The 20,737-nt window shown below is 53.2% G+C and overlaps 1 protein-coding gene across 1 annotated transcript in view; it reads right to left on the reverse strand.

The window, feature by feature from the left end:
- The window catches only part of ASTN2 (astrotactin 2), a gene marked incomplete at its 5' end in the record, with an annotated part of 265,286 nt that overhangs the window by 52,777 nt on the left and 191,772 nt on the right, over nucleotides 1–20,737 (reverse strand). Inside the window, 2 exons of the mRNA XM_021414154.1 lie at nucleotides 19,078–19,226; nucleotides 20,228–20,361. Of these exons, the coding sequence (XP_021269829.1) occupies nucleotides 19,078–19,226; nucleotides 20,228–20,361 (283 nt within the window). The remainder of the gene's footprint in view (nucleotides 1–19,077; nucleotides 19,227–20,227; nucleotides 20,362–20,737) is intronic.

The following is a 20,737-nucleotide window of genomic DNA, read 5'->3' on the forward strand; positions in this document are numbered from 1 at the left end:
ACGCAGACCGTGCTCAGGGGTGACTTTTCCCAGCAGGATTTCCCCACTGCCAGCACTCAGCAGAGGGATACGCAAGTTGGTCACACCAACACTTGAGTGCATGGTCACAGCCTGCACTTAGTAGCAGTAAGGTACCAACCAGTTTCACACCAAGTGCCACTAACTGAAGCAGTGAGGTGCACAGACTGATGGACGCTTGTTGCTCTGTGCCTCCCAGGAAAGCTTTTGAGAGGATGAGGAGAGCATGGCTATTGGACCCAGGTCCAACTGAGTGTTGAAATGGGTCCAGAGTAAAGCAGGAGAAGGAAGGAGACACTGAATCTGCAACGTTTGGCTCGAGCCAGAGCAGAAGCTGAGCTTGCTCAAAGTTTGGATGGATTCATCTTGGGAAAAGATTCAACTTATTAGGAAGAGAATGGCCACGAAGTTTGGACCTAGAACTGAAGTGCTATCGATATGCACAGTTTGAATTCCAGGTTTTGCTGGACACGTTGGTGGAGCTGTCCCTGTCCTCTGATAAAGGCTCATCAAGCTGCTCCCATATGGACGCTGAGCAGTTGTGCCCCCACATTGCACCACGTCCCCAGGAAGGAGATGAGCTCCTAGCCATGCCTCTGGGACATGGGGATGCCCCGTCATTGCCTGGTGCCAGCGATGCACGGCATGCCCCAAACCAGACATCACCAAGCCTGGAAAACCTCATCAAGGCTGGCTATGAACAGGATGAGACATTTCCTCAGTGATAGTCCCCAGCAAACACTGGGCAAGCTCCCCCCCAAAAAACATCAAAGAAAGACATCTCAGAGGTCTGGGTGCATCCCCACGTTGCAGCCTGCCCTCTCAGGATGGGGGATATGCCCTGTGCCACCACTTGGCCACCTCCACAGGTAAGCTGATGGCTCATGGAGCACTTCCTGTGCCCAGCAGCTCAGAACAGTGCCCAACAGGGAAGTAACCACCAAACCCATGGCACAATGGGCAGGTGGGCAAGAGCTAGCTGAAGGAGCTTTGGTCAGCCCAGCATCTTCCCAGCCTATCCATAGCATGGAAAAATCCAAACACAGCTTTCTCAGCAAGAGCTGAACATTACATGGCCTTCCTGTGGGAGAGGAGCACTTGCTATGAGTGGAGGGCTTCGAGCATCCCAAAGGAACCTCTTCCTCCCAGGCTCCCGAGGGCTGGTGGTGGGCAAAGGAGCATCAGGGCAGCCCCAGTGCTGCAGAGCTGCTGCAGCCCCCACCCCTCAGCAGCACAGGCCGGCAGGAAGAGGCTCCTCAACTTTTAATGCTAAATTTACCGTGTTTCTACTCAAACAAAACTTCTTCTACAACAAACCGGATATTTTGGTAGCTATCCCCAGCGTGGCACTGGGCAAACAAAAACGATGCCCCCGCCACCTCCACCTTCTCCGGTCCTGCTGTGGGGATGGGGCCGTGTGGCACCTCCTGTGACCCCTACACGATGCTGGGGTGCAGCTCCCCAACCCCGGATGGGCACGGGAGCACAATTGCATCCACCCACTGCCAGCTCCGGGGAAGGAGGAATGGTCGCGGCACCGCACGGCTGCGAATGGCAGCACTGGGGCTGCTGAGTTCAGAGCGACCCAGACGGGGCCCCTTCAGCTTCCCCGCCAAGGCAGGACGCAGCAGCCCAGCTGCTCAGGCTTGGCTTCTCCTTGCATGGCAGCTGGGGGGGAGAGCCAAGCGCGGGGAGGGACGGGGAGCGCTCACAGGGGGCTGCAGGCGGTGCCCCCTCCCCAGGTTGGAAATAAATAAGTAAGGAACGAAGAGTGAGTAATTAGGAGGTGAAATCAGGACGTAAAAGGAGCAGAAAATCATCTCAAAGGGTGCTTTTTCTTTTTTTTCTTTTTTTTTTTTTTTTTTAAAAAAAAAAGGTTTCACCAAGTTTTTTGCTTTACCCCAGGGTGTCCTTTGCAAATCAGGCCTCACTGCAAAGGCTATTGGATACGACTCTGACGTCAGCAGGGAAAAGGTCCCCAGACTCTCATTAGAAAAGGGAAGAAAAAAAAATTATCTTTTTTTTTTTCTCTGACCAATTTAACCTTTTCAGAACAACAAACAAGCTGGTGGCAGGAGACGACCCAAGGAGCAGGGCTGAGCACGGAGCTGGGTTCAGCACCGCAGCTCAGCACTGGGCTGCCTAAATGCAAATGGGTTTGCATTTAACCCATCACTGAGCATCACTGGCACAGAGCTGTCCTGCACCCAGAATCTTATCAACAGCGCCAAGACTGCAGCCCTGAGTGCTGGGAGAAAATGGATGAAGGGAAGCGGCCAAGAGCACCCAAAGGCAGTGCCCTGGATCCCCACACAGACCTCCCATTCATTTCAGGAGGTGCTTGGATGTTTCACTGGATCCCCACAAGGTGCCATACGGGAGGAGCACACAGTTACCAGCAGCCACGTGTGCTGGGAAGGGAGCAGCTCCTCATCACAAGTTGGGGGTGCCCCATCCCTGGAACTGCCCAAGGCCAGGCTGGATGGACCCCGGGCAGCCTGATCTGGTGGGGGACAACCAGCCCACAGCAGGGAGTTGGAAGGACATGATCTTTGAGGTTCCTTCCAACCCAACCACCCTACAATTCTATGAAAACAATGGCACTTGGTTTCCAACTTTAATCATTCTATGATTTTATTCCAGTTGGATATTAGGAAAAAATTCTTCTCCAAAAGAGTGGTCAGGCATTGGAAGAGGCTGTCCAGGGAACTGGTGGAGTCACCATCCCTGGAGGTGCTCGAGAAACATGGAGATGTGGCACTGAGGGACGTGGTCAGTGGGCATGGTGGGATGGGTTGGCGTTGGACTTGGAGATCTGAGAGGACTTTTCCAACCTTCATGATTCTATGATTCACTCAGAGCCCTGGGGCGTCATTTTGGGGAACCACAGGGGTGGAAAGAGACCCTGAGGAGCCAGGCTCGGTCAAGAAGGTTTCAGAGACTGCTCAAGCACAACAACAAATTTCAAGATGGTGCATGGTCACACCTCAAGGAAATGGGTTTTTCTGAATCAGAAAGACAAGGCTCAGCCTGCAATGTGAGGGACGGGCAACAACCCACAGCTGCCCATCGGTGAGTATTTGGAGCCACAAGTGGGCAGCTCACAGCCAGAAAAGCTGCTGAGAGCACAGAGCTGGCCCATGGAGATGGAGGCGGAAGGGGCTGGGCTGCAGCCCCCGCTCCATCTGCCAGCCCTTGCTCTGGGTTGGGGATGCACACAGCTTCCTCCACCCCTCCTGCGCACCCTGCATGCCTCTCTCCTCCCTCTACCCTAGTTGCCCCTGCTCAGCTGCGCTGGCAAGCGAGGATGGAGATTTAGCCAGGTCCCACCCTGCCGCATCCCTCCCCACCCACCTACTGCAGGGTGGAGGTGGAGGAAGCCAAGAGGCTGCCGGCGCCGAGCTCGGCTGGGTGTGTGCAAGCAGAGCTCTGCGCTTCTCCTTCCCATTCCGTGCTGGAGCAAAGCCTTGCTGTGCTTTCTCTCCCCTCAGCACCAGACATTGGCACTGCAGTGCTGCCACCAATGCTCAGCCCTACCCTGAGGTGCATGGGGCCCTGCTGGGCTGTGGGGACCTCATGAGCACATTGATTTGGGGCCATGGCTAAGCCTGGCTCGGACATCACCTTAGTTTTACCCAGTTGAGGCGCATGGAGGGGCTTTGTGCTGCCAGGGGTAATCCTGGGGGGGTGATAAAGATCTCCTCATCCCCATGGAAATCGAGCCATGTTCGGCACATACCTCCGCTAATTCAATTTCACACAGTGTGAATAGACCTGCCAAGCCTTTATTATTCTTTCTCCTGCAGAAGTTCACTGCAGAGGGGAGGGTGGGCAGCCCGGTGTGTCCCTTCTCCCTGTCCCACTCCCTGCCACCAGCAGCCACGCTCAGGCAGGTTTCACTCTGCTCTCCTTTCCAACCCCTGGGTTGAGAACAGAGGGGAGGAGAGGTCTGGGGCAAAGATGCAATTGCTTAGGAACACCCAGGGCAGGAGGTTACCTCCAAATGGCAGGACCTACGTATGTTATGTAGTTGCAATATTTGATAGGACAAGAGGCAATGGCCTCAAGTTTCGCCAGGGGAGGTTCGGGCTGAGTATTAGGACAAACTTCTTCTCCTAAAGAGTAGCCAAGCACTGGAACAGGCTGCCCAGGGAGCTGGTGGAGTCACTGTCCCTGGAGGTGCTCAAGAAACATGGAGATATGGCATTTAGGGACATGGTTTAGTGGGCAATATTGGTGGTAGGTCAACGGTTGGACTGGATGACCTTGGAGGTCTTTTCCAACCTCGGCGATTCTATGATTCTGTTCTACGATTTACAACTTATCCCGGCTATTTGAAATGCAGAACAACAAGTTGAAGTGACTTACTAACCACAGTCAATAGGTTGGGCTTTTTTTCCCTTCTCTTTGCCCTTTCTTCCCTAATTTTCTTGTGAGATTACCCACTAGTTTTCTTTTAAACCTAAAATTACTCTTCTCCATTCTCTACATTAGTTCTACACTGAAGCTATTTGTTTGGGATTAGGTATACTCACCCGGCTGGAGGGGTGCTGGGAGGATTACATGGAGTTTGCAAAGGGAAAGTGGAAAGCACTATCTAAATGCTAAGTGTTACGAAGACAGATGAGCTATTTACTGATCCCAATTGGTAATACCCCCCAACTCCAATTTGGGCTCAGAAATTGAAAGAGCAGAATCCTTTTTCTGGAGAGACAAATAGCGGGAGAAGGCCAAGACAAGGTCAACAAATAAAAGAAATCCTAAAGCATCACTTAAGGTCAAAAAGGGAGGGCTGGCTTTATTCCCACTGCAAGCAAAAGCCGATGATGCTGAAGGACCTGGAGAGCAGGTGGGTGCAGGAAGGAAAATAATCCCAATTCCTATCAGCTCCCATCATTTCCTACACACACACCTAACTGGCTTGTCTGGCAACAGCACACAGCCCGGCTCCTAGACAAGAGGTCTGAGCTCCTCTTATTTACACAGATGAGTCTGAGCGATGCAACGTGACATTTTGCTGCGCAACAATATTTGGCCATTTCATCTTACAGTAGCACCTCGAGGTCCCCAGAGAGGTCAAGGTCTTGTGGTGTGACGTTTCGTACACACACACATCAACAGACAAGAACTGCTTCAAATACTATCACCATCCTGCAGTGGCTCCATACAGACCCAGATGGCAGGATGGACAAAAAAACCATGAAGCCACCGATCAGCCCTTGTTTCCATGAATTCTCCATCACTTACACCCTGCAGACCTCCCCATACAATGCCAGAGGGAGCAACGTGTGAGAGGAGCACAGCCATGGGGTGGAAAGCAGGTTGTGTGTGCAGGCTGGGGAAGTGCTAGGGCTAACACAATGAGGGGACGGGGACACTGCAAGGATCCTTGTCTGCAAGCCTATTAAAAACGTGATAAAAACTACAACTTAAAGCGGTGAGAAGAAAATCAGCATAATCAAGAGGTTAACAGCAAAGCTAAGAAGTGATGCCTGACACTTTAGGTTTGAATATGGGCTCTGGAGTGGGATTCTTCAGCCTCCATGGGGACTCCATGCTGGGACAGCCGCGCTGAACAGAGTGGAAAGAGGCAGATAAAGCCCACTTGCTTTTGTCCTTAATAGAATAGAATCATTAAGGTTGGAAAAGACCTCTCAGATCGCTAAGTCCAACCCCATCCCACCCCACCGTGCCCACTGCCCACGTCCCTCAGTGCCACATCCACACGGTTCCTGAACACCTCCAGGACGGTGACCCCACCACTCCCTGGGCAACCTGTGCCAATGCTTGAACACTCTTTCAGACCAGACATTTTTCCTGGTATCCAGTCTGCACCTCCCCTGGCACAACCTGAGGCCATCACCTCTCATCCTATCGTTAGTCTCCTGGGAGAAGAGGCCCAACTCCACCCAGCCACCACCTCCTTTCAGCTCATGGGCTGCACGTCCAAAATAGCAGTGTCCTTTGCCCTGTTTCCTTCTCCTGCTGGCTGGTTTAAGAAAAGATGTCCCCTCTCCTAACGAACCACATCCCACTATGTATTTCCACACAGCGGTGCTGAGCAGGAAAAAAGAGCAGAGGAGCACTGCTGAGAGCATCCTTGACCACAGCCAGGGGAAGGAGAGGAGACAGCGTCCTCACCCCCCACGCGATGCCCAGCAGGGACCCAGCTCCTCCTCACTGCTCTTTCCCCGGCCAAAGCTATTCCACGAATGTGACCTTCACTTTCGTAATGCCTTGGGGTGATGAATGTGGCAGTTTTGATGTTCATGGGGGGAAAAAAAAAAGAAAAAGTGAGGGAGGAGAATAAATAAATAAGCAAACAACCAGCTTCAGAGCATCAGAGTGTGCCGGGAGGTGGTGCAGCTGATGCTCCCAGTGTCGGGGTGACACACTGGGACACCACTGGGTGCCCACACTGCAGACATCACCAGGGGGACACCGAGGTGCCAAGAAGGGGCACCTCTTTGCAGATCATCGTGGCAGTGGGACGTGCTCACCTGGCGATGCTTCTGGAAATGCACAGGGCAAGGGCTGGGGTCAGCCCTGAATTCCCTCAGCAGAGCTGCAGCCCAGCCTTGGGCGCATCTCTTTGTCCCACTCCGCTCAGTTCCCCCCAGCACACACCCCAGCACAAGCCAAGCTTTGCCCCGCAGCATTTCAGCCCGGCCCTACAGCACCAAGAGACCCATGAAGCCCAACAGAGGCTCTTGGGAAGTGCTCGCTTAATTATTCACGAATGAAGATGAGAATCTTAATTGGGAAAAGAAAATCTCTCCGGAGATCAGGCTGCTCCAGCTCGCGCTTTGCCAATTGCTCCTAAGAGCAGAGGGAAAGGGCGAGCTCCTCTCCTCCCCAGGCTCTGTGAGCACGCAGAACGGCGTTGGCGAGATAATTTGGTGGTCACAGAGGATTGGCTTTTATCCCTGAATTGAAAACTGGCTATTAAACATCATTTAAAGAACAAAATAAAAATAAAACAGCAATTTCTTTTTTCATTCTCTCCCTGCTATCATCATTAACCTTCTTTCTGCATAATATCCCTCAGCTGAGGATCTCCAACGGAGCAATAAAATTTTAGTACATAAACCTTATCAGTGCTCTGGAAGGGAGTATTCTTCCCATTTCAGACAGGGAAACCAAGGCAGAGGGAACCGAGGTGACCTGCTCAAAGTCACACTGAGCATCGTTAGCAGCCAGGAACAGATCCCACAGGCGTGGAGCCCCGGGATGCAGCGCCCACCGGTACGCGGCTCTCACAGGCCAATTAGCTTTTATGGAATCGTTTAAGGAAACATTTCCTTTCAGAGACTCTGCCTGCTAATTTACTCCCAGGCTTTGGCATCCGTGAGTGACAGCGGATTATTATTCCTTGTAGGCTGTGGCACAGCTCAGAGAGGCTTCTCCCTCTCAGCGAGCGAAGACATCAGGGAATGCAGAGCACCCCACGACACGCTGGGTACAAAGGGGCTCAGGGAGCACGCTCATGGCTGTTAATTAGATCTGATTGCAGAGGCTTCGTCAGAGCAGAGCACTCCGCACGGAGCTGCAGTGCTCGGAGCTGTGCTTCCCAGCACGCTGCTGCTCCAGGTCTGCTCCCATCTTTGGGGCTGAGCCATCTGTCACCTCAATGCCCAACGCTGCCCTCCAGGTCCTGCCTCTGCAGGAGCCAGGAGAAAAGTGCGAGCAGGCGAAGAGGAGAAGGGCAGAAAGGATGGGAGCAGGCGAGCAAAGCACACCCTTGTTTGCTTTCCGCTGAGAAACAGTTAATAGGTTGCAAGGTTTCCACCCTTCCAGGACGGAGCCTTTTCCTCCCCTTTCGAGTGCCCCCTGCCTTCTTCCTCCAGTGCCTGGGAAGCTGTGACTGCTCTACACCGCTGACACCTCGGCTGCTCTGGAAACCCATGAACTGTTTGAGAAAGGTCAGCTGGCAGCCTGCAACCCGCTCTGCCTGCAGCCCGGCCGGCCTCGGGCAGTGCAGGAGCCCCCTCTGTAGGCAAAGACCCTCACTGACCAGCAGCCCCCGCTGCTCGACACGCTTTTTGGTGACATCCCTTCCTGCCCACCCTCATCTAAGCCCCCCAACGCAGAAAGTGTGGGGTGGGGGCTCCAAGCCCAGTGGGGACCAACTGCTCTGCCACCCGCTAGGGGCTGCCCCACTCCTGGTGATGTGAACCCAGGCGATGTGCACCCAGGCTGGGCATCCTGCAGGATGGATCTGCCATTGAAATGGCCGGCTTCTTGCCAGCTTGCTGCTGGCAAAACAAAATAAGCATGTCTCTGTATAGCTCCAAGCTTCCAGGTCCGACGCTGCCCTCTCACCAACCTCTCCAAGCAGCCACCTCCTTTATTCTGAGCTTGGGGATGCGCACGAGCACAAAGGAAAGCATCCACCCCAGCTCCACCCTTGCTCCTGCAGCTCACACTGTACATCACCCAGCTGAGAACCCCTGGCACTGCCACAGTCCCCTCCTAGCACATGGCTCCTGCCCAAATGACCCCATTTCACTGAATCACAGAATTGTTTGAGTTGGAAGGGACCTTAAAGGCCATTGGGTCCAACTCCCTGCAGTGAGCAGGGACATCCACAGCTCCATCAGTGCTCAGAGCCCCGTCCTGCCTGCCTGACCTTGGGCATCTCCATGTTTGGATGGCTTCTAGCTGGGACATCCACCAGCCCCTGTGCACAACACCCCAAGACTTGTTATTGCTCATGCAGACATCAGCCCCATGACAAATGGGAGGGAACACTAGGAAGAAAGACACCAAGGACCTACAGCCAATTTGTAGGCACCCTGAAATAACTTTATTTCTCTGACGTCCCGGGAGAACTTCTGTCCGAGACGTAACATCACTCATTCCCATTTGGAGAAGTTTCAGCACGCAACAAAAATATCTCAGGCTCAGTAATGAGGCAAGAAATCATGCTTACGTAGCTGAGCAAGTAACATCACTCAACTTCCCTGTCCTTGCGGTGGAAGAAAAATGATTGGAGAATAAATTAATCCTAATAAATGGAGGATTCTGATCAGGCACATATAACCAGCCGTGCGTCTGCAGGATGAGCAATTGATGAAGTCATTGCTTCAAAGGTGCCTTGATGCAATTAGTCACTTGTAAAACACGTAGCAGAGGAGAAAATCCCGCTCCTTTTGTTAAGGAGCATGAAAACGCTCTGCGTGTCGGAGTGATTTATGGGTTACAGTGCAGCAAAATTAAAGAGAGCCGCAATTAGGGGCGTTCTCATTAACTACAGGGATGAAAGGCAGAGGGGAGATGAGTGAGAGGACGGACAAGAGGCAGACGGGCCAGATGAAGGCAAGGCACCAGTGCCGCATTTCTGCGCTGCTGTTTTTCACAGAGATTATTTCCCCTCTGCACAAACCATTGCAGGGGGAAGGGGCTTCGCACATCAAACCAGTGCCACCAGAGATGAATCAAGCCATTAATCACAAGCTTGAGTATCTGTAATTAGAGCTGCTGGGAGTCGCAGGAGCAAGAGTCAAAGGCTCTAACGGGATTATGGACAGGACCGGACTGTTTTATGACTAATATTAGCAGATAAAGGGAAACCATCACGTGCTGGGGGAGGGCAGCTGACGAGAGCTGGGGTGCAGGGAGGAAGGAATTTCCCACCTCCAACCTCAGCTCTGCTGTGCACTGCACCACCACCCTCCTGGTGAGGTACCCCAAAAGGAGCAGACCCAAGATGCAGGATCAGCCCATGGCCGAGAGCCAGAGCAGGGGCAGTGCTGCTGCAGCTCAGGTCGTTCCCAAGGAACGTGGCAGCTGCTTGTGACTGCAGGACAGAGGCAGATGCTGAGCAGCTGACCCTGGCTGGGGTGAGCAGAGCACGCCTTCGTGGCTGTCTGGAGCCCAGCTGCACTTGGAGCACGCAGGTGACATTCTTATACCCCCTGCAGCTCACACACTGCTCTCATGCCCTGCTCCCAACCAGCTCTGGCATTAGGATGCAACAGAGCACATGTGGCCAGGCAGAGCAGGCACCAGAGTGCTCCCCAGATCCCAAGGAGGGGAGCATGCAGCTGCCCTCCACGTCTGGAAGCCCCCACTGTAAGCACTGCTGCTTCTCTTAGCTCATCCTTGAGGACTTTCAAAGCTCCATTGCCTAAATAAGAATCATAGAATTATTAAGGCTGGAAAAGACCTCTAAGATTATCAAGTCTAACTGCCAACCCATCCCCACCATGCCCACTGACCATGCCCCTCAGAGCCACATCTACCCTTTTCTTGTAAGTCTCCAGGAATGGTGACTCCACCACTTCCCTGGGCAGCCTGCTCCAAGGCTAGACCACTCTTCTGGAGAGGAGAGTTTTCCTAATTTCCATAAGCAGCAGCCTTGTTCCAAGATGGCCAATGAGCCCAAGTGCACGGTCAGACCTCATCGCAGAGCTCTGGCAGGGGAGACTCCATCAGCCACAGGGCTGTAAAAGGACCTCAGGTGAAGCCAGGACACCAGGGGGCACAGTCCCCATGGTTACTGCATGTTGTCCCATCAGGGCCCCCGAGGGTGGCCCTCTCCCACCCATGATGCTGGGTGGTGGGCAGCCTTAGCTACAGCAGGACGAGCACACTTATCTGGGCTCAACATGCTCTGTCTACCAGGACAGCACCAAGGAACTGGAAACTGAGATCTGAAAATAGCCTGAAGCCAAATGTGAGCTTGAGAGGAAAAATCACAGTGAGTATTAACTGCACATGACTTAACATGACTTAACACCACTTGCTTTTAACTGGCTCTTCTGGATCCACAAACAATTACTGGCCATTACTGCCGAGTGCCTCAATTTCCCAGGCTGCACAGTGAAGTCAGTGAGATTTAGTGATATCCATGACACAGAGGACAGGAGAAAGCCAAGCACTGTCTGTGACAGTGCAGTGCCAGCTGCTCTGCACTCCTGCATGCAGCATCCTTGGGAGTGTGCACACGGGTGTGTGCATGAGGGACAAATGCCTCATTAAAGCCAGCTAATTGACCTAGCTGCACAGGACCATGCCTCTCTGAGGCTGAAGTTCAGGTCTCCCTAGTGGGTGTAAATGCTCAGGTTGGGGAGGGCACCCAAGGATGGCTGCAGGAGCCGGGCTGCACATTGGAGGAGGATCCCAAACCGGGATCCAAGGAGGCATTTCTGTCTCTCCCATCCCAGCATCACCCTGTTTCATCATGATGAGCTATCAAACAGCCACAAAGAACCTCAGGATTTTGCTTCCACAGTCATAACTGAAAACTTCCTTTATGGAATCAGAGGCCATCCCCTACCTGCCAGTCCCTCTTGACAGAAGACACGCGGGCTGGAAGCAGGGCAGCACTCCTGATCAGTACAGCTCTGACACACTGGCTTTGACTGGACCAACGCAGCATCCCTCATCACATAGCTCTCACAGAGGACACATAAAAGCACACACTTAAACGCTCACAGATCTTAATGACTCCCTCTGGAGCGTATCAAACCCTTGACTCCAATCAGCACGACGTGGGCTAATGAGGAGAAAGTTCTCCCTCGGTCCAAATGACACAGCCCAGGATATGAAGCTGTTTCTATCCCAGGGTTCCTCATGCCACAGCATCCATTTGCAAAGAGATGTTTTCTTCTCTATTAGCAAGCTGCAGCAGCAGGTCATCCCTGCCCACCCCTCCCTGTGGCAAAGGAGAGGTCACGGTCCTGGTGTCTGGGAGAGCAGGATTACAGGGGTGGAAAGAGTTCAGAGGCAGTCGCTCCCAGCAAAGACCAAACCAACCTGATGCTGAGATAAGACCGCTCCTTGACCCTCCGTGCAGCTCCATCAGTGGGAACCCAGCAGGGGAATGCTGCAGAATATCCACGATATCCCTCAAAAACCCAACCCGCCATAGCAGTATTTCCTATTTTGTCTCCATAACCTAATCTGACCTCCTCTGGGGTCTCCAGATTAATATCTGAGAAAGCTCACAAGTCCAATCACCCAATTATGAGGAGGAAAGGTTTATCCTATCTAAACAGCATGAAATGTAACATAGACCCAGCTGCCCCCTCCCTCCCGAGAGCCAGATCTCAATCCCTAGCAAGCTGAACAAACTGGGAAGGGGTCACAGGGGAGATGGGGAGGGTCTCTCCCTACTCCTGTATCATATGAAACCTGCAGAAGGAGCAGCTATTTTAATTGGCAAATCCCCCGACTCAAGGTTTAATCCCTCTCCATTTTTGCTCAACTTCCCTCATGCCAAAGCAACATGGGAAACAGATGAAGTGCTCCACCTGGAGCCACAGCTCAACGGGAGCAAGCCCCCAGGATCTTGGTGAGCAGGGAGGTAGGGGACGGCGGGGCTCAGGGCGTGCACAGCACACAAAGAGAAATGGAGGGACAAGGGCTGGCATCACAGGGCATATTCGAGCACAGAGCCATCTGGGGACCAGTGTGGACTGCAGCAGCCTTGGCACTGGTGTGGCAGAGCAGGATCACAGTTCAGAATGACTGCAGTCTCCAAGCCAAGGCTGACTTACCGTCCTTGCTCCTGGGGGAATTCCCAGACTGCTTCCTCACCCTCCAACAGGACTGACAGGCTGTCCCAGCACAGCCTTTGTGCCTCCTTGTATTCCTTTCCTATCCCAATTTCTTTCCAGAGAAGGGTGGGGGGATGCCACCTAACCTTCAGGGCTGTATTTCAGCCACCTGACAGAACTGAACACGTACATGGGAGACCTCAACAGCAGCCAGGGGACGGGGAAGCAGATCCACCATCCCATTCAGGGGCTCATCTCAGGCTTTGCTTGGAAAGGGGAACAAGCAAAACCTTCAGGAAAATCCCAACCTGGCAAGGAACGCCAGTTTGGGTGTAACTCTGAGCCCATCCAAAGGGAAGATCTCTGCGTGGAACAGCAACACACCCAGAGCAGGGCTGCACTGCATCCATGGGTGCCTACAGCCCCAGTTCTCCACGTTGCTCCGGGCTGCACTGCCAAGCATCAGCTCTGCAAACGTAGACTGAGCCTCCCTCCCAATTTCAGGCACAATTTATGGACTAGACAGGCTTTCCTAATCAATAACGGCTCCGGCGAAAAAGTTCCACCGCAGCGCATTCACGTGCCACAGTCGGCCCAAGCACGTCAGCCGCCCTCTCTCATCTGACGCTTTCCGACAAGACGGATTTGTGGCCTTGACTTTTCCAGATCAGGAGAAAGTTTATCCCAGGGGCTCAAGTTACGGACCAGTAAAACACTCCACGCCTGGCCTCATTAACTGCCATTTAAGACGCACAGAGCTTCCTCTGCTAGAAGGCAGCATCCGCAGCTGTCCTTCGCGCGGAGGGCGAGGTTGCTGCAGCAGACAGCACAAAGCCCTTGGCACGCACCGTGCTCTTCACATACGTGCCATGCTCGTGGCACCACCCAGGCTGCTCTGCGGTCAGCGGGAGCCGCAGCCAGTTCCAGCTCTCCACCTATGAAATGATTCGGGAGGAAGCGGAGATAGTGCCCAGTTCTGTCCAAAAGGTGTCTGGGCAGATAAAAATAGACGCCTGGAACAACCATATGGAAATGTGAATTAATGAAATATTTCAGCAACTGACTCAACTCTAATTGAGAGCTGAGAACCCTCCACCTCCCTTCTGCTTTCCAGGATACAAAAATGACACTGGTAGGTGGAAATAACTACAGCTGTCCCAGTGGGAGAGAAATCAGTGCTTCACAGTGAGCGCAATGGCCAAAATTAAGCACTAGCTTGGTGTTATTACACAACACATCCCAGGAAGCAGCTTCCAAAAACTTGACCTTCTCTTCAAAGGCTTCTTTTTGAATCAACTTTCCTGTTGCTAACAAGTGAAGTGGATGCAGTGCTCGAGTAAGGTCCCCTGGGATGGAGAGCAGCCTCGTGCATGAGTTGGTTACTGGGGAGGCAGCAGCAACGACGTGTTCATGCAGCAGCCCTGCCCTGTCCAGGCTCCTGCACAAAGCCAAGGCTCTGCTGCATTTCCAGTCCCAGTACATAAACAACATCGTCCTCACCAAGGGGCAGCTGGAGTCTGCCAAGCACCTGCCCACCCTGAACCCCACGGAGATCCACAAGGAACAAGCAGGCAGGGGCAACCACGCACTGAGTATGAGGCTCGCTCAGCTCCTGCCCACATCCTGCATCTTTCTGCACACCAGTGATGTTCAAGAACCCCTTCTGAATCCAAGTCCAATGCACAGGTGACCCTCGAAAGAGCTGCAGAAGAACTGTTTCTGAAACCAGCAGAGCCTTGGCTTCTGGTTCCAGCCTCAGCTTGTGCCCCACCGGCTGCAGAGCCTGTGTCCCCTGGGCCAACGCCGAAACCAAAAATTCATCTACAAGCACAGCACCTACATCAATACATAGAGCTTGCCCTCCAAAGGACTTTACAGAGGCAGCCAATATTATCACCCATACTCAAGATCATCAGCATCTTTAACAACAGCTGGTTTAACCACTGAGACCTTAACATCTGCTATACTTGTTGGCTTTAATTACAACCCTGGATATTAACAACCTATTGACCTCAACTCCTACAACCTCATAAGGACAGCATCACCTCCTTGGTGCCCAGCCTGCATGGAAGTCAGAACCCTAAAGACTATTTTAAGGCGCATAATGTGAGTATAACTTGGTTGTAACGAGAGCATATGGGCTCCTTCCTGACAGGCCCAGGATTTGCTTCGGCCAAATAGGTTTTTCTCCCCTTCCTTCAGCAGGCAGCTGGCTTCCACATGACTAGCAGCACAGCTTACACACAGAGGGTGTGGAAGGGATGGTTGTCATAGCTGTATCTACCCAGCCCCAGCCATCCAGGCACATCAGAACGATGCTTGAAGAACACTGTCCAATTGTTATAAATAAGACACTCTCGAGCCTCTATTTGGAGAACACTTTGCAAGCGTGCAAAACGCTCTAGCTTCTGCTTTGACCTACTTCACTTTCTTTTACAGACACGATACAGATTCAGAGTCCTCTGCAGAACAGCAGTGCTCTGGAGAAGCCTGCAGTAGCAGCATGGTGCGGTGCACAGGCTTTGGAAAACCACACCTCTGCTGTTTGCGGGTCTGCAGCGCCTGTCTGCGACCCAAACAGCTCAAGCTTTCATTCTCCTGCACCAAGGTCGACGTGAGCTCCGACAAGCTCATTCTGCAGCCTTTGTTTCTGTTCCCCATCTTTCTAGGGCTACAGGATGCTCTGGATGAAGAGCCTCTTCCTACAGCTGCAATCAATGTGTCTTGCAGCAGGAGCCACGTCCCCAAGGGCGATCCTTTGACCGGAGGGAAGCACTTTTTGGAGAGGCCCCATTTCTTCTGCTTCCCTTTGCAGGAGCTTCCTCTGGAAGCAGAGGAGCAGCACAGGTTGGTGCCACCCGCTGCTGGCACCCTGCTTGCAAGTCAATCTGTTCCTATGGGGGAGGTCAGCTGTCATTCAATGGGAGGAAAACTGGTGTGAGAGGGCTGTGAGTGGGGACCCTTGGCCCCTCTGGGAAAAGCTGAACTCATAAGAATACACTGGATAACAGCTTCTCTGTTGAACTGGTCCTCCAATTTCCACGTTGCAGCCACATGGAGGGGCTGCAGGATGGGTATCTCTGAAGGCAGTGCTGGGAGCAGAGGATGCTGACATGGGCTGTTCTGGTGCTGGGGATCAGAAAGTTTGGGTGCAGAGCAATTTGGGTGGACACAGTCAGAGAAATGGCAGAGGAACATCAAGAAAGGGACTAAAGAGCTCCCCCAGCATCACTGCAGCAACACGTGGCCAAAGAGCAGCACAAACCCCACCAGTGCCCAAGGGTTTCACCCATTATCATTTGGATGTATTTGGGGGCAGGATGTACCAGGAGATGCGCACTGATTGCAGATGAGGAGAAGGAGAGCCACGGAGCCAAGACTTGCCAAGCTCTGCCTCCACCAGCTGAGGCTATCGGCAGAGGAGTTCGAGGCATGGTAAGGGGAATGGTCAGCAAGCAGCCTCCCAGTGCTGGAAGCAGGGCAGGCAGCCTTCTGTCCTACCTACCCCGACAGGGGATGCAGTGCTCCATCCACCAGAGCATCCTACAGGGAGGGCTCAGCTCTCCCGGGGACCTTCTGAGCGAGGCCACCACAACAAGCACCAGTGACACCCAGGCCCTTGTCTGACACAGGCAGGGACACGGCCTGGCAACAGCAACCAGGACAGAGAAATAAAAAGCACTTTGCACAGCGGTCACGTTATCCCCTCATCCCTCCCCCTCATCCCCTTTGGAGCTTCTTAACTTCAGAAACCTTCCTCCAGAGGAGTGTTGGAGTGACAGAAAACATTTTCCAAGCCTAATATCAGTTCCAGATGTTCACAGCCATTTCAGTTTGTACCTCACCCTGTAAAACACATTTCTCTCTCTCCCTCTCTCCAGCACAGCGCCTGCTTCGGCCATGACATCATGCACTGGCGGCTGGGCCGCGCACACACGCGCGCTCGCACCCTCTTCGAGAGCCTCATGTTCAAACAAAGAGCATCACTCAACTACAAAGCCATCGCACACATGGAGTTATGAGTAATTTCCACAAGTTTTAATAAACAGTTTGGGATGTAATTGCTCTCTGTCTTCTCCGCTGGCTCCCGAGTGGAGAGCCGCGCTCTCTCTCTCCCCGCCGCTCTGGTGTTGAAAGCGTGGTTTGTTTCGTGCACAAGTTCACCTCGGGAACTGCTCCTATTCACATCAGCTGGGCCGAGGGCTGTGTGTTTCCAAGCACCAGTAAGAAGCCTCTTTAAAAACCACGTCCAGCCGGGGGGCAGCTGACCCACACCAGCTCCCGGCCCTTCCTACCCCACTGCAGGAGCGGAGGACGCGTGTTAGACCAGCCCCAAACTCACTGCTCCTGACTTAACTCCGAGAAGAAGAGGAGAAAATATTTTCTGGCTCAAGGGAACGGCTGCATCCTCCAGTTGCAAAGCGAGGAGAAGCCATGGAGTTTTGCAAGTTGGAGGTTTTCGCAGGGGGCAGAAGGGAGGGCCAGGTACCATCTAGAACTGAAGCTTGCCATGGGGCTGGAGAGCAGGTTGGCACAGCCACAGCCAAGGGTCACAATCAGAAGTGGCTACAACCGTAACAAAAAAGTCCCCAGCCATGAACAGCACACATGCTTACGACTCAAAAGATCCAAGGGACAAACAACAGCATCCTCAAGAGCCTTCTCATCTTGCAGGATTCTGCCAATCCCACACTGCTGATGCTCTGCAGACACATGGGAGCACCTCCTAACAACAGCAGCAACTTGCCCCTACCTACCAGCAACCCCAGGACCAGCAGGGAAGGAAAATCCAGCAAGATCCATCAAAAACACTTAAAAAAAAAAAATAAAAATTCACATCCTGCAACAGCCCTCTCTCAAGGCCTCCCCCTTCTGGGGCTGAATTATTTTTAAATGTTTTTCTTGTGTGTGCTGCCCAGCTGGGATGGAGACACGATGGCAGCGAGGGGGCACCCACGGGGGGGGGATTTTTGGACAGGTGAAGCACGGCACCAAGCAAAGACTTTGAGAGCTGCAGCAGCCAGCATCTTTCTAAACCTACGCAAGGTAGGAGTGAGAATCAAGTCATCTGGCATCAGAGGCCTGCAGGGTAAGAAAGGAATGAAGGAAGGAATGTTGTTTGGTTATAAACAATGCAGGAAAATAAAAGAGAGTTTCAGAATTGACTTTTCTCTTTAATTGCTAATGGGGTCACTGTGTCCTGAATGGTCCCCCAGAGCAGGGAGAGGGGAGGGCAGCTCCTCACAATGAATTCAATGGCCTGTCAAACACATGGCAGTCATAAAAAGAAAATAATAATAATAATAATCTGTGTTTCCTACTCTGACTGCCAGGCAGAGCTCCAGCCACTTCAAAGGAGCAACCCCACATTTCCCTGGTCTGGCCTCACCTGACCGATGTGTGAGCAATCTGGAATCCCCATCCCAAACACAGTGCTTCAGTGGCTTGTTTTCCTTCTCTGTTATTGGAGTTTGCTCCTCTGAGATGAAGAGCAAACCTTCTTCCAGGCCAGGAAACTAGAAACACAATGCTGGGGCCATGGCTGCACTGGGCAGCTCTGGAAGCAGGTGCTGGCAGGGAGGTGTGGAAGAAAGCCCCACTTTTAACCAAATGAGGTTTTTAATCACAATAGCCATTGGCCTTTGCAAACTCTCACCCCAACCACAGGTGGAAACCTTCTCCTAATGCTCCCTCACCAGAGATGGGTGGAATTTGGTACTGCCAGCACCTGGGGCCCTTAGCACAAACGCAGATCTCTGCTTCAATCAACAACCAGCTGCCCTTGGCTGCTCAGATGAACCACTTTAATGAGCTAAACCCAAAGTCCTTGAGTGTGAAGCAGTAGGAGGCTTTGCCTGGTTTCCTAAGCAGCGGTAGCAACGCTCAAGGCCTCCAACGATATTTTCTGAAATAAATCATTGATTCACTGAAATCCACCCCATCCCTCACATCCCCCCACCTCGCCCAGCAGCCCCCAGAGCACGGCCCAACCGCTGACAAAGCCTTTGCAGGGCACAGAGCGCTCAGCCCAGCCCGGAGCTGGAAACTGAGCTCCAACCCAGGGAAGTTTCAGGTTTCCCCGTGCTGCTTAAGTGATCTCTCTAAAAACTGCAGGCTTCACGTTGTTTTGCTAGCTCTGCAAGGTAACTTCAAGTGTCTTGCCAAAGGCTGGAACGCAATCCCCACTCACTGGGAGGGACGAGTGCAGCCCTTGAGCGGCTGCAGGCTGACCTTCCCCCTGCACCCACCGTCCTGAAGCATTTCATGCTGATCAGATCAAACACCAGCTTTACTCAAGAACTCCAGCTCGCAGCTCTCCTACCCAAAAAGCACAAATCAGTTCAGTCCACCACACTGCATTTTTGTTTTTCCCCTTCCCATCCCACGCCCACCTTTGCAGAAGCCTTCAGAAACCTCTCTGAGAGTCTTCAACACCACCCAGCACCTCTGCTCCTTGCACCCTTCTGCACAGAAGCAGCAGCTCTGAGCACACTCAGCACGGCTCAGCACAGCACACACCCTGGAGGGCACAGAGTCACCCCGCAGCATCACCCACCTGTGTAGAGGTCCGTGTCTGTGTACTCATCCACCTTCTTGTGGTGCAGGACGTAGTCGGACACCTTCGTCCCGATGGCAGGCTGCACGTCCAGCCACTCCAGGGACACCACGGTGCTGGAGGGCTCCACGCTGGGGGACAGCCGGAGGCTGGGCAGGGCAGAAACCAAAGAACACGTCAGCTTCAGCTCCTTTTCCATGAGGAATTCCCCCTCTAAGCAGCACAAGCCCTCAATTGCCCACCTTCATGCAGGAAAATATGCATGCAGAGAACAAAAGAAGCTTCCAGTTGGGTACGGTCTATTTGGGTGGGTGTCTTCACCTCCCAGCTCCTGGTAGAGCTGAGGTCTTGCAATCCTAAATATCCCATCTGTAGGAGGGTTTGCCTCCTGGGAGAGCTGCTGGAGCTCAGCAACTCCATGGGGAGCTGAGGGCTGACTGGTCAGAAGCAGAAGAGGACCCAGCTTAACTCCAGGCAGCCCAGTGGGGCTGAGTTTACACAAAGGGAAGGCCAGGACTGTGCAATGAGAAGTGGCAGGTGTGGCTGAGAACTTACCCAGCTGCAAATGAACAAGTTCTGATGGGTGGGAGCAAAAATAAAAGCAAAAGCTGGGCAGTGAAACTGTCCCTGGGTTGGAAACTGTGTGTATGGGTGCAACAGAGCAGCTCCAAGCTCTGTGCTCTGCTAACACAAAGGCACTGCTCTGGGGCAAACAGCAACGCAACACGGGGCTAGGGGGAGTCCAGCTCCACATGTATGAGTGTGTTTGTTGAACTCAGAATGGGAAATGAATCCCCCTCGGAGAACACTGGCTCGCTCAGGTGTCCTTGTGGAGCTCTGGAGCCAGCCTTCCTGCTTTCTCAGCTAATTCCCCATCAGCTTGCTCCTGATTTGCTCTTGCTCTGACAAGCCACAATGAATTGCACCATAATTCCATTTCTTTCAGCATTTGAAATCCCCTTCTACGAGCCCTGCTAATCAGGTGATGAAAATCTGGAAGGAAACCTTCCAGGGCCACAGCCAGAGCCAGGATCTCCTACAGGCAGCAAGGCGCCCTGGACCACGGCGATGGGCTCGGCAGCGCACAGCAGGAGGTGTCCCTGCATCCCGTGGGACGGGGACCGGCGCCGGGGAGCACGGGGATACGTACACGGGCTGCGGGAGGGGGCTGCAGTTCGGGAGCCCGTTCTCGTCGAAGGCGTTGAGGTCGCACCTGCACCAGTCTTCGATCACGTCGCCTTTCCCCGAGCACCAATATGAGCTCATCAGCGCGCCCTTGAAAGCCTGCCGTGAGAACGGAGAGCGTGAGGATGCCGGGGATCGTGGCCAGCGGGCCCGGCTGTGCACTGCGGAGCGCTGTGTGTGCACAGTCCGGGTTTGGGAAACACTGGGGGGGTTCTCCCTGTTCTGCCACTGGTTCTGCATGGCCCAGGGTGAGTCCTTGCACTTCCCCAGGCTTTAGTTTTCTCGTAACAGTGATTCGGGTTTACCCATGGGTGCTGCTTTTGGGGTGCTGACAGGGGGTGTCTACGCAGCGCCCCGCATTCATGTCCTCCCGTGATGGAGGATCAAGCTGCCCCAAGGAACACAAACATGAGCCCCTGGGTGATAGGAGACCTTGTGTCTGGGTACCTTCACAGTTGCAGGGAAACTTTTCCTC

The sequence above is a fragment of the Numida meleagris genome, chromosome 16 (assembly GCF_002078875.1).
Source record: "Numida meleagris isolate 19003 breed g44 Domestic line chromosome 16, NumMel1.0, whole genome shotgun sequence".
Classification (NCBI taxonomy): domain Eukaryota; kingdom Metazoa; phylum Chordata; class Aves; order Galliformes; family Numididae; genus Numida; species Numida meleagris.